This window comes from Parus major, chromosome 28, assembly GCF_001522545.3.
Source record: "Parus major isolate Abel chromosome 28, Parus_major1.1, whole genome shotgun sequence".
Classification (NCBI taxonomy): Eukaryota; Metazoa; Chordata; class Aves; order Passeriformes; family Paridae; genus Parus; species Parus major.
This window is the reverse complement of record NC_031797.1, coordinates 4,011,835-4,024,674: the sequence shown is the minus strand read 5'-3', so window position 1 is coordinate 4,024,674 and position 12,840 is coordinate 4,011,835. Positions and strand designations below refer to the sequence as shown.

The 12,840-nt window shown below is 59.1% G+C and overlaps 1 protein-coding gene across 1 annotated transcript; it reads right to left on the bottom strand.

Annotated features, from left to right (window-relative positions):
* Nucleotides 1–309: 309 nt before the first annotated feature.
* Nucleotides 310–2,522, bottom strand: NRTN (neurturin). The gene is made up of 2 exons (XM_015651727.3): nucleotides 2,249–2,522; nucleotides 310–1,076 (listed from the first exon to the last, which is right to left on the bottom strand). The coding sequence occupies exons 1-2, from the start codon at nucleotides 2,496–2,498 to the stop codon at nucleotides 628–630; spliced, it is 699 nt and encodes a 232-aa protein (XP_015507213.1). The 5' UTR covers nucleotides 2,499–2,522; the 3' UTR covers nucleotides 310–627.
* Between the last annotated feature and the right edge of the window lie 10,318 nt (nucleotides 2,523–12,840).

The following is a 12,840-nucleotide window of genomic DNA, read 5'->3' as shown; positions in this document are numbered from 1 at the left end:
AGGTGTGCAGCACACCCTCTCCAGTCCCACACAGCACCAGCACTGCTCACCACACCCCCTGTGCGTGCCACCCCCTGACACAGAACCTGCGGCACCTGTGGGTCCCCCCGTGCCAGAGACTCCTGCGCTGCACCGTGCCCTGTAGCCCATGACACATGTGACAGGTGTGACACATGTGACAGGTGTGACCTGTGTGACACGTGTGGCCCGTGTGGCCCATGTGACAGGTGTGGCCCGTGTGACACATGTGGCCCGTGTGACAGGTGTGGCCCATGTGACAGGTGTGGTCCGTGTGACACATGTGGCCCGTGTGACACGTGTGGCCCGTGTGGCCCGTGTGACAGGTGTGGCCCGTGTGACAGGTGTGGCCCGTGTGGCACCCAGCGCGGGCAGTGCACGCCGAGGCCCGGCCATGCCCCGTGCACGTGGCACACCCGCTGTCCCCTCAGCAGGGCCACCCACGGAGGGGACAACAGCCCCGAGCAGCCGTCACCGCCCCGAGCGCCCCCGCCATGGCGACAGCCTCGTGTCTGGTCCTGCGCGGCGCGGTGACCCCAGGGACGCGCCGGCGGCTCAGTCTCTCCTCCTCCGGCCGCTCCAGCCTCCGTGCCCGTCCCTCTGCCCGCCTCACACGCAGCCGCACTCCTTGGCCGACAGCTCGTTGACGGTGTAGTAGCGGTTGTAGGCGTCCAGGAAGGACACGTCGTCGTCGTAGGCCAGCGGCCTGCAGCACGGCCGGGCGCGGATCTTCTCCTTCCGGATCTTTCTGCGGCTCCTCATGCTCTTGAGGGAGAGGTCGTAGCTGCGCACGGCGGCCTCGCAGGTGCCGCTGCAGTAGCGGAACAGAACCGTCTCGTCCGACTCGTAGCCCAGGCCCAGCTCGCTGACGCTGACCTCCAGCTCGCGCAGCTCGCAGGGTTTATGGCGGGCGCGGGCGCGTTTCCTGCGGCTGCCGGAGCGAGGGAACAGCGGCAGCTCGTGCCCGCCCGAGTTCATGGCCTGGCGGTAGCGCTCCACCAGTGCCGACACCAGCTGCCGGATCTCGCCCTCCGTGTAGCTCTCCAGCAAGGCGCTGTCTGCAAGAGGAGGGAGCGGGGTTAGGGGGTGTCCCCCCGGCGGGTGGGGGTTACTGGGGTGGGTGGAGGTGGCCTGAGATGGGAGATCCTCCATGGATGAGGATCTTTGGATTCTCCGGGATGGAGGTGCCTTGGGGTGGATGGAAAACATCAGGATGGAGATTCCCTGGGGTGGGTGGACATCCCCCAGGATGGAGATTCCCTGGGATGGATGGAAAACATCAGGATGGAGATTCCCTGGGGTGGGTGGGAATTCCCCCAGGATGGAGATTCCCTGGGATGGATGGACATCCCCCAGGATGGAAATTCCACCGCCTGCATGGAGGTCACCTGAGACGGGAGATCCTCCATGGCTGAGGATCTCAGGATCCTCCAGGATGGAGGTGCCTTAAGGGTGATCCCCAGGACGGAAATTCCCTGAGGTGGGAGGACATCCCCCAGAATGAAAATTCCCTGGAGTGGGTGAACGTCCCCTGGGATGGAGGTCCCTTGGGGCAGATGGATTTGAGGAGAAGCACCAATAAATTTCGTATTTTCAGTTTCAGTAGGGCCTGGGAGCCCCAAGGGCTTCCCCTGAGACCCCAGGGCCAGTGGCCAACACACAAACTGTGCCCAGCCACTGCTGGCAACACCCACATCCCTTCATCCCAACCCTAAATCCAGGGTTATTCCAGCTCAGCTCCGCAGGAGGCACAGGAAAGACAGAGGAAAGATTTGACAGCTTGTCATCGATTTTCAGATTTCCACCCAAAAAAAGCAGTTCCTCTGGTTTGGAATCAAAACAAACACGTTGGGATTTCCAGCCCTCAGGGAGCACCGAGGGGTGAGCGGGGGAGCTGCTGCCGTGCCCTCACCTTCAGCTCCCGTTTGACATTTTCCATTTGTAAAAAATAGCACGGAACTAAAAAAAAAAAATTCAAAAATTACCAAAAAAAATTTGGAGAGGGATAAAAGCAGTAAATGAACTGTTTGAGTTCCCCTCCGTGGAGAGCTGCTGAGTTCACACCAAAGTTTGGTGCCCTGTGCCTCCTGTTTGCACCGAATTGTTGTTGAAACCCTCCTGGAGGGGATGTTTGGATGCAGGGAGGGCAGGGAGTGACCCCACGGGGATTTGGGGGGATCTGTGGGGCTGGGGGGGACAGTGGCCCCGGGGTGGAGGAGCAGGAGCTTACACTGGGCCAGCAGGGAGCCGTGGCGTGGCAGGGCCCGTGGGGATCTCCGTGGAGCCGCCGGCAGCGAGGAGGAGGAGGAGGAGGAGGAGGAAGAAAAGGAGGAGGAGGAGGAGGAATCCCGTGAGGAAGACGGCGAGGAAGGCAAGGGGCTGAATTCCCGGCTTCCACTGAACATGTCTCTACAAACTAAAATGGATAACATGGAACTGAGGAGCATCGATGCAATGGCTGCAAACTTCCATACCTTCATCTTAGAGCAAGTCAGAACATTGAAACTCTGCAAAACAGGCAAAACAAACATCCTTAATGCGCGCCCCCGGCCCCCCGAGCCCCTCCCCTCCCTCCCTCCCCACGGCTCGGGAATGGGGGATCATTCCCATGGGATCCCCTCGGCTCCAGCTCCGCCCTTCCCGGCACAGAAGGTTCAGGACCCAAACCCTTCCCAGCAGGATTGGTTCAGGACCAAGAAAACCCCAACCTGCTCCGGGACAAAATCAGTGGAAAAGAAGGATTTGTGAAGAGCCAGCAGCCCCAGGGATGGGTTTAGGGGGAGAAAGGACACTTTGTTCTGCTCTCCAGGAGGACAAACACTTTTAAGAGCCGATGTTGGGTGTTTTGGGAGATGAATTCCATGGTGAACAATCAGCAGTGGGATCACGCAAACCCCTGAGCTGAACCTCCATCCCCAGGGGGGCTCAGCCCCCTGTGTCCTGCTCCGGGGAGGAAAAGGCTGGAGCAGGGCTGTGACACTCGATCCCACCACCTGGGAAAGGGCCTCTGCCTTCTTGCAGGCCCATAAAATTTTAGGAGAGTGGTTCCAGCCTCGCTGCACGTCCCATAAAAAACCTCCCATTCCGGCAGCCAGAAATCCTGGCCCCCACCCACTCGCCTGTGACCTTTCAAAAGACTCAAATCCCAGCTCCAGTGTGCAAAACAATAACAACAGAGTTATTCCAGTCTTTGCCGTTGGTTTCTTTTGCTCTAAAAAGCCCCAGGCCAGCCCTGTCCAACCTGGCCTTGGACACTTCCAGGGATGTCGCCGTTTCCACTTGTTTTTCCTGATAAATCAAAATCCAGCAAATCCATCCCCACAGACATTTTTTTGCCCATGAAAAGTGAAGCTTTTGGGGTTCTCTGGTGTCCCTCACTTTTCACACTCTCACTTTTTCCCATCGCCCTTGTTTTTCAACCCCACTCCCAGTTTTTCCAGCAGACTCTTGGGATTTGTTTCCGATATCCACCGACTCCTTAAAGCTCCCAGAGTCATGAGATGAGGCAGAAAAGTGAATTTATTATTTTTTTCCCCTTAAATCCTCCTTGCTGAAGGGTTGAAAGAAAGGAGATGCCAAAACTTTCAGTGCTGATGCTTCAAAGCAGAGGACCCAAAAGACATTATATTCTAAGTGTGCCATAAATTTTCCGTCGATTCATGTTTCCGGGCATTGATTCATTATTTTCCAGAGCCCAGCCTCAAGAATGGATGAAGCCACGGTGTGGCCAAAGGATTTTTGGCAACACAAAATACTTGGAAAGACGGAGACCTTGACGGGACATCAGAGAGAGCTTCCACCTGCCACACACTGTTTATTTGAGTGCCTTACATGGGAGCCAAGCTGCTTTGAAATCCCGGCTCCTCATGACTCATCCCGCAGGAATTAAACAATTTCCATGGGCAGCAGCTCCGGAGCTGCTCCTCCAGCAGCAGCTCCGGCTCAACGCCTGGTGCTGCTCCCAGGATGGGGCTGGGTTGTCCTGGAGAGGATGGGGGTGGTGGAGGGACAGGCTGTTCCCAAAACTGCCTCACATCTTCCCCAAAACTGCCTCAGACCATAGGAAAAACTCCTTCAGATTTCCCCAAAAAACTTCCTCAAACTATCCTCAAAACTCCTTCAGATCTTCACCCAAAACTTCCCCAGACTACCCCAAAACTCCTTCAGATTTTCCTCAAAATTCATTCAGATTTTCCCCAGGATGGGGAGAGGGAATGGGGAGAGGGAATGGGATGGGGAGAGGAGATGGAATGGGGAGAGGGGATGGGGAGAGGGAATGGGGAGAGGGAATGGGATGGGGAGAGGGAATGGGATGGGGAGTGGGAATGGGATGGGAAGAGGAGATGGGATAGAGAGGAGGTGGGATGGTGGAGTGGAAGATGGGATTGGGAGGAGGAGGAGGTGGGATGGTGGAGTGGAAGATGGGATTGGGAGGAGGAGGAGGTGGGATGATGTGTGGCAGGAGGAGCTCCAGCATTCCCGGAGCCCCCAGGCTGAACACGCCGAGCGCCCTCGTTCCCACGCTGCCATGACATTTATGTTCAGGGTGAATTACGGCAGGTTTGGTTTACATCTCTCCAAACAGCTGGAGAGCAAAATAACCCACCCCAACCCCTTCCCCAAGGTGGAAATAATAAGGAAAAGCCTCCCCCACCGAGGCTGTGGGATGTGGAAGGACCAGCCAAGGGCACCCCGTGGTGCCGGGGGCGATGCTGGGGGTGGTGGCCAAGTCGTGGTTGGAGAAGGAAGCCTGGGGAGTTTCCATCCAATGGAGCAGCTCTTGCTGCAGCCTCATCCAAATTCCCACCATTCCATGGAATCACGGAATCCCAGACTGGTTTGGGTTGGAGGAACCTTCAACACCTTCCGCACCTTCCACACCTTCCACACCTTCCACACCTTCCACACCTTCTACACCTTCCACCCTTCCACACCTTCCACACCTTCCACACCTTCCACACCTTACACCCTTCCACACCTTCTGCTGTCCCAGGCTGTTCCAACCCGGTTGGAATTGTCCCTCATTTTGGATTTGGCAGAGCCAACCCAGCTCAAAGGGCTGAGCACTGGAGGAGGCAGCAGGACCAGGCAGGAATTTCGGGATTCTGAGCCATCCATCCGCTCCATATCCACATCCAGGACACCGAAGGGAATCATTTTTGGGAATGAGCAGGCACAGGACCCCCCAGAGCCCCCCCAGCCCGCAGGGAGGAGGAGATGACCTGTCCCGTGTTCCCAAAGCCCACGGTGCCGATGGGAGCAGAACAAATCCTGCCAGAGAGGGCTCCGGGAGCTCCTCCAGGAGGGAAAGGAGCACAGAGGAGGAAAATCCCAATTTGTGCCAGGGCCAAGGGGCACCTTGAGCCATCCCTGCGAGGCAGGAACAGCATCCAGAATCCAAATCCCCCGGGATGGAAATCCCGGCACCAGAGCGGCTCCGGCGGCCCCAGCCCAGAGTCCCCGCGGCCGCGACCCTCCCGTCCCTCCCCACCCCAGGAGCTCCACCCAGACCCATTCCGGGGCTGGATTTCCGCACGGAACCCCCGGGACAGACCCCGGGCCGGTGCTGACCCGTCTCACCGTGTCCCGCGGGGTCCCCGCTCCCTCCATCGGGCCCCGGCACGGCGCTGGGATGCGGGGAAGCCGCCGGGCCGGAGGGATAAATCAATCCATGCCCTGGGAAGCTGCGGCGGAGCCTTTGATTCCTTCCCCGGAGGTCTCGCGTGGGCTTTCATGTCATTAATTAGCGGGATCCGCAGCGGGGAGGGATCCCGCTGGATGCGGAGCCGCGTCCCCCTGCTGGGACCAGTCTGGGACCAGTCTGGGACCAGTTCAGTCGCAGCTCAGCCCCGGCTGGGCTCAGCTCATCCCTGCAAGGGCAAACACTGATGCTGCTCGCCCTCCAGCCTCGGCTTCCCTCGGTTCCCCGCCGTGCCCGTCCCCGGGACACGCCGGAGGCTGGGAATGCAGCTGCAATATAAATCAGCAGGAAATAAAAGCGTGGTTTGATGCAGCGCAGCTCCCTGCGGTGTCACCCAGCCCGGCTCGGGGACACCCGGGGGTGTCAGCGCAGAGCCTGGGGACCCCTGCGAGATCCGACACCCCCAGCCCTGCAGAACATCATCACACCCTGCACTTTTCGGGGATATTTATTCCCTTTCCAGCTAAAAAGCAAGAAAAGCGTTTAAAGTCGATGTGGGGTGGGCATGGGCAGTGTGCTCTGAACTTGTGGTCCCGGTTTGTGGTCCCGGTTTGCGGTCCCGGTTTGCGGTCCCGGTTTGCGGTCCCGGTTTGCGGGCCCGGTTAATGGTCCCGGTTTGCGGTCCCGGTTTGCGGGCCCGGTTTGCGGGCCCGGTTTGCGGTCCCAGCCCAGTGTCCCCGCGGTCCCCGGCAAGGTGTGACAGCCTCGCCAAGGTCACCGCGGCTGCCGCAACCCAAAAACCTCCCTAAGCCGATTCCGTCAGGTCTAAGCAGCAGCAAGAGCCGCCCTTCACGGGAAGAGGTGAGTAATTAGAGATTAATTACTGATATAATCCCCCGGGGTATTGCCCGGCGCCGCAGCGGGAGCGGAGCGTGGCTCGAGGTGAAGAAACACCAAAACGGGGAATGAGGCGGGGAAGTCTGCAGGAAAACTCCCCCAGATGGATCCCGTTTGCTGAAGGGCAGAGAAAATCAAATTATATCGCTTGAAATCCCACCCAGCCCGGGATGGTTTATGCGGCCAAGGAGGAAATCAGGGATAACACCAGCCAAGGACCCCCCACCAAAGCTGGGCGCCTTTGGGTGCTGCTGTGCCAATCTCCTGCACTCCTGATTCTGCTTTTCCAGCCCAAATTTTCCCTCTCGTGCCAAAACCTGGACTGTGAATGTCAATTATTTTTGGATCCGGAGCGATGCTCCCGCCCCCCCCGGAATTAATAAACGTCCCGATGCCAAAAAGGGGCGGTTTGTCAGAGGAAACTAATTACTGTGGCTTGTTTGAACAATCCCAGTGCCTCGGGAAAGAGGGTTAAAAGCTTAAATTTTGGCAGCGAGACGGAGCCCAGGCCCCAGATGTGCTTTGCTCTGGGCCCGTTTCGACACCGCTGGTATCTGAGAGCTGCCACGGCTGCCCTGGGGGCAAAATCTCCTTTTTCCCAAGAAAGGAAAAGCCCTCGGTGGGATCAAGGAGGGAGAAATAGGCCAGAGGCAGGAGGGAGGCCACGACAGCGTCACCTCCCACAGCACAGCTTGGCCACTTTCCCCTTCCCTGTTTTGTAGGGTTTCCTCCTTTGTGGATTCCCCAAATCCCTCGGGGGGGTCACTGTGCCCCAGGGTGCCTCAGTTTCCCCCCTCGAAGGACTCCAGGTATTAATTCCTGATTTTCCCGGGGTTTCACCTCTACCTTTTCCACATCTCGGGTGCGCTGGCCCGATCCGTTCCTGGATAATTCCCATTCCCATCCCTAGGGAAACAAATCCTTTGGGATCCTTTGCAGGATGCAGGGAGGATGGGGCGAGCCAGGGAGCAGTGCTGGGATGGAGCAGCCACATCCCTGTGGGAAGAGCATCCACCCTCATCCCTCAGCAGCATCCCGAGCAGCGGTGACACCGAGCTGGGATTCCCCCGTTGTTCCCTCTCTTGTGCTCTCAGATCCCGGATTTCCCATGGATTCCAGAATCCCCACAGATCCTGGATTTCCCATGGATCCTGGATTCCCCACGGATCCCGGATTCCTCATGGATCCCGGATTTCCCATGGATCCTGGATTTCCCATGGATCCTGAATTCCCCATGGATCCCAGAATCCCCATGGATCCTGGATTCCCCACCGATCCCGGATTCCCCACGGATCCCAGATTCCCTACAGATCCTGGATTCCCCACAGATCTCGGATCCCCACAGATCCTGGATTCCCCACAGATCCTGGACTCCCCACAGATCCCGGATCCCCCACGGATCCTGGATTCCCCATGGATCTCAGATTCCCCACAGATCCCGGATTCCCCACAGATCCCAGATCCCCCATGGATCTCAGATTCCCGGATTCCCGGCCGCACAGAAGGAGACGTCTCCTCCCGGGGATTAGGGCGCTTTGCTGAGGGCACCGAGACCAGAGCGAGGTTTGTAAATCCAATTTGCACTAAACCCTTCCAGTGGGTTTTGGCTGGAGCAGGGACTGGGATCCCATCAGGATTTACTGCCCGACTCCAGCGGCAACTGCCAACACATTGAAGCACTTAGAGCTGCTGCGGAGTGAGCAGATGAGGAATTCCGCCCGGGACAGCCCCGGCAGAGCGCTGGGAATGGGGGTTTAGCCAGAGGGGTTTCAGAGCTGGGAGATGAGAAATGGGGCTGGAGGCGATGGGAAGAGCTGGAGGGTCCCCAAAGGGCAGCAGGTCAGGTCAGCTGGATCTCTGCATGCAGGAGATGTCCATGGAGATGGACACAGCCCTGAGCTCTCCAGGGAAAACCTGCTGGGATCCTGCAGGGATGAGAGGTTTTCCACTGGGAAGAGCCGCGTGGTTTCCAAAAAAGCAAAGTTTTCCCTCTGCTCCCAGCCAGGTGTGCAGGGAAAGCTGCGGCCACTCTGCCCTTTCCACCCCGCTGAGCTCTGGGTAAAAGCTTGGGGTCGTTCCTCGTGTGCCATAAAAACACCTGGAACACAGCCCCCCAAATCCTGCCCACACTCCTGCACAGGAGCTGCCACCAGCAGCGAGGGGAGGGCAGGTGACACACACAGGGACAATCTGCACCTTTTCAGGCCCATTTTCCACCTTTCCCAGGCCAAAAAGTGCTCAGAGGAACAGGAAATTCAGGAAAGTGCTGTTGGAAGATAACGGCACGGCCAAAGAACTCTGGTAAAACATGGATTGGGGCATTTCTCTGGCACTGCCCGTGGGCAGGGGGCTGCAGCCAGCCCTGCTGGGCTCCTGTGCTGGGGTCAGGGAGGGAAAACATCAACAATCCTCAGATTCACCGCCCAGAGCAGCTGGGGCTGCCCCAGCCCTGGAAGTGTCCAAGGCCAGGGCTTGGAGCAACCTGGGGTAGTGGGAGGTGGCCCTGCCCAAGGTCCTTTCCAACCCAAACCATTCCATGATTCCATGACCTGCTCCTGGAGACAGGTGGGGAGCCAGACCCTCCCTGTCCTCCCCATCCCTGCCCTGTCAGGGAGATCCCACCACGAGCGATGCTTTGCCAGGGCACAGCTCAACATTCCCTGCTCTGTCCATGCTCAGAGGGCTCACAGCACCCAAATCCTGCCTGGATCCTTCCAACCTCTCCTTTTCCCTCCCTAAACTTCTCTTGGGTACCAAACAAGTGTTTTTTTCCCCCAGCTCAGGGTGATGCTGTCGGTGCCCAGCCTGGTTCAGCGAAGCTTTGCTGCTTCCTGCGTCCTCCAGGAGCTGGCACCGTCCGTCCCAGACAGCTCTGAGGAGCTGCTAAGCCTCAAAAATGTGTTTTCAATAAAGCAACACCACTTAATGAAGACAGCAGCTGCCCTGTTAAATCCTCCAGGGAGGATGGGATGGATGTTCCCGGCTGGGGCTCTCAGTGGTGAAGGTGCTTTGGCTCACACCCGAGCTCTGGGCTGGATTTTGGTGTCTCCTGCTTTGGGAAGGCAGCAGAGAGGGAAAAACCCAGGGGAAACCAAAAAGCCACTGCAGCACCTTGCTGGGAGCATTCCCTGCCTGTTCCAGCACGGCTGCAGCATGGGGATCACAACCCCTGCGATGGACCCTGCGAGGATTCGGGATTTTGGTTTGCAGACCCTGCTCTGCTCCAGGGCAGCAGGACCAGGGGCTCTGCCCTGTGTCACCAGATGCCACCAGCAAATCCCTGATGGGAGTGACAACAGCAGCAATAAAAACACCCCGGGCTCCCAGGCAGCTCCTGCAGCCAAAATCAACATTATTAAAGGCAAAAAGGCTGGCACCAGCCTTGGGGCTTGGTCAGTTCTGCATCACTGCCATCGCAAGTGAGACCCAGACACGGCAGTCATGGAGCAAAGTCGGTTTTCTCACTGGGAAGGACCAGGGCTGGGTTTACAACCACCTCTAAACCAGGCCAGGATTTAACTGAGGGACTCCCCAGAGCCTGGAGCCACAAAAACAAGCCCCTGCTCCTGGATTAGTTCCATTCTCAGAGCCCAGGAGAGTCCCAGGGTGGGATTCATCACCCTGCCCAAACACCACAGGTCCCCGTGCTGTGAAAAAAGCTGCGGAAACAGAGAAATGCAAGTCCTGCTTTGGATTACTGCAGCCTGGGAGCGATGCTAGAGGAGGAACTTCCCCTCCTGGGACATCTCCTGATGTGGAGCCTCCGGCCACCAGCCCTCCCCTCCGACACCGCACTTGGAGCCAGCTCAAAGGGAACCTCTGCTGCAGGAAAACCAATTAAATGTGGTTCCATCCAAAGGAAAACAGCCCAGAAAGGCGGCGCTGATGCGAGTGGCATCGCCTGCGAGGGGCTGAGAACGACGACAGGAGGAAACAACGCGTTGGCAAAGGGATTGTTTCAATTTAACTCTGGGGTGCTGAGCTACAGAGTGAGCTCGTTTCGGGTTTTGTGAAGGAGAAGCGATGGGAATGGAGCTGCTTGTGGCATTTCCCTTCCCAGGGCAGAAGCTCCACGCGCTCGGGATGCTCCGTGACACGAGAGCAACGCTGCACCGCACCTGGCACAGCCAGGAGGGAGCTCCTCTTCCTCTTCTCCAAGTTTCACAGGGAAACTCCACTCCAGACTGGCCAAATCCCAGAAAAATCTGAGCTGGGTGGGATTTCTCCAGTCCAGCCCATTCAGGGTGGTGCTGGAGTAGACAGCTCACCTTGACCAGGGGACTGGAGCACCCCATGGCTGCGCTCCTGGGATGCTGAGTGGTCCCAGTAAAACAAACCCACACCAGTAAAAGCCTCACCAGTCCTTTGTGGGAACCCCACAGGGCCTCCTGCCCTCCCCTCAGCATCTCCCTGGGGCTGAGGCTCGGCCCTGCTGGGTACCATGAGCTGCTCCACGGGCAGGGCTGACATCGAGATGTGGCTGCCGGCTCTTTGTGCCCCCCAAACCCACCCTGTGAGGGCACGGCCTGGCTCAGCACCACAGGATGGGGAGAACACAGGGCTCGGAATGCCACCCACCCCGTGCTGCAGCGGGGACAGCCGAGGTGACACCTGCTCTGGCCACCCGACTGGCTGGGCTGTGTTTAGGGCTCCTGAGAGGTACCCTGACCTCAGAAAGGGGACATTGCAAATCTAACATCCATCCCTGCAGACCCCCAAAGGTGCAAACCAACCCCTAAATGTGCAAACCAACCCCCAAAGGTGCAAACCAACCCCCAAAGGTGCAAACCAACCCCCAAATGTGCAAACCAACCCCCAAAGCGCATCCTGGAGCCCCCACGCCCTGCACGGCCCAAGGGGGCTCCAGGAGGGAGGTGGCCGAGCTCGATGTGGTCCATGGCAGTGCCGTGGGAGGGCTCCCAGTGCCTCCACAGCCGGGCCCGGCACCACCCGGCCCTGGCACGGCTTTGGTGCTCACCCCCTGTGCCTGCGTGTCCCCCCGGCCGTGCCACAGCGAACCGGAGCGCCTCCTTTTATTTCCAGCCCGACCACGAGGCCTGGAAGGCGCTGGGCTCTGCCCTTGGGAAGCCCGGAGGGGCCCGGTCCTGGTGCCGCATCCCGCTGGGAAGCGGCCGCTGGCAGAGCCGGGAGGGCCGGCTCGGCATTCCCGGGATGCGCCGCATCTCCTCCGAGCTGGAGCGGGGCTGAGCCAGCGCTCCCACACCCTGCGCTGCTTGGAAACTTGGGATGGAGGAAGAGGAAAGTCTAATCCTTCCCCCCAGCCCCGGAGCTGCTGGGATGGGGGCGCGGGACCACCGGAGCGTGGTGGTGACACCGAGGGCGTTCACACCGGGGCACGGAGCCAATCCGAGGTGCAGCATCTGCAGCCGCCGCAGCGGCCACTTCTGGGTCGGAACCAAAGGGTAAAAAGCAAACCCGAGCGCTCACATCTCCTAAAATTTGGCACAGAGACGCCCCTTCCCTGCTCGGTTTCTCCGCCCTGTGCCAGGCAGAGGCTCGGCTGCTTCTGCCGCTGAACCCGGGAGCAGCCGCGAGCACGAGAGGATGAATTCGGGATCCACTGGGATCCTGCCTTCAGATCCGGGATCTCAGCGCACATCCAGTGTCTCACCACACTTCCAACAGGCACCAGCCCCTTCTCCCGCCGGGATAAACCGTGCCCTTCACCCTGCGCCTGACTGCGGATCGGCTCGCGGAGCAAGGATGGGATTTAAATCAGTGCTGGCTACAAGCTACCATATATGTGCAATAAAGACACCCGAGGTCTGGCTTGTTTTGTTAAAGCCTTCGTAGAGACCGCAGCGAGAGGGGGAAATTCCCTCCCTCGAGGATGGGGGGGAATTCACCCTCCAGCCCCAGCTGAGCTCTGGACACGGTCACCACTGCGGCGCGGCCGGAGCTGGGAGAAGGTGACGGGGCTGGAGATGCCGGCTGGAGATCCTTCCGTTCCTTAAACTAATATTTAGACAGGAGCCATCTCCTCCCTCCCGCGAGCCGTCCCGCGCCGTGTTTGTGTTCCTGCGTGGCGGGACGGGCTCCAAGTATGAAGCAAAGTCCTGCGGCGGCCGCCCCGAGCCCGGCACGGTGCTGGCTCCCCGCGCTCCCCCATCCCCGGGGCAGCCCCGAGGCCCCGGTTCTGCCCCGATCGGCGGCGGCAGCATCCGACCCGCCGGGGAATAAACAGCGGCGAAGCCCCGGGGGCTGAGACCGGGCACGGCGCGGCTGCCCCCGGGGGAAAGAGGCTTTACCGGGACCCCCCGGTC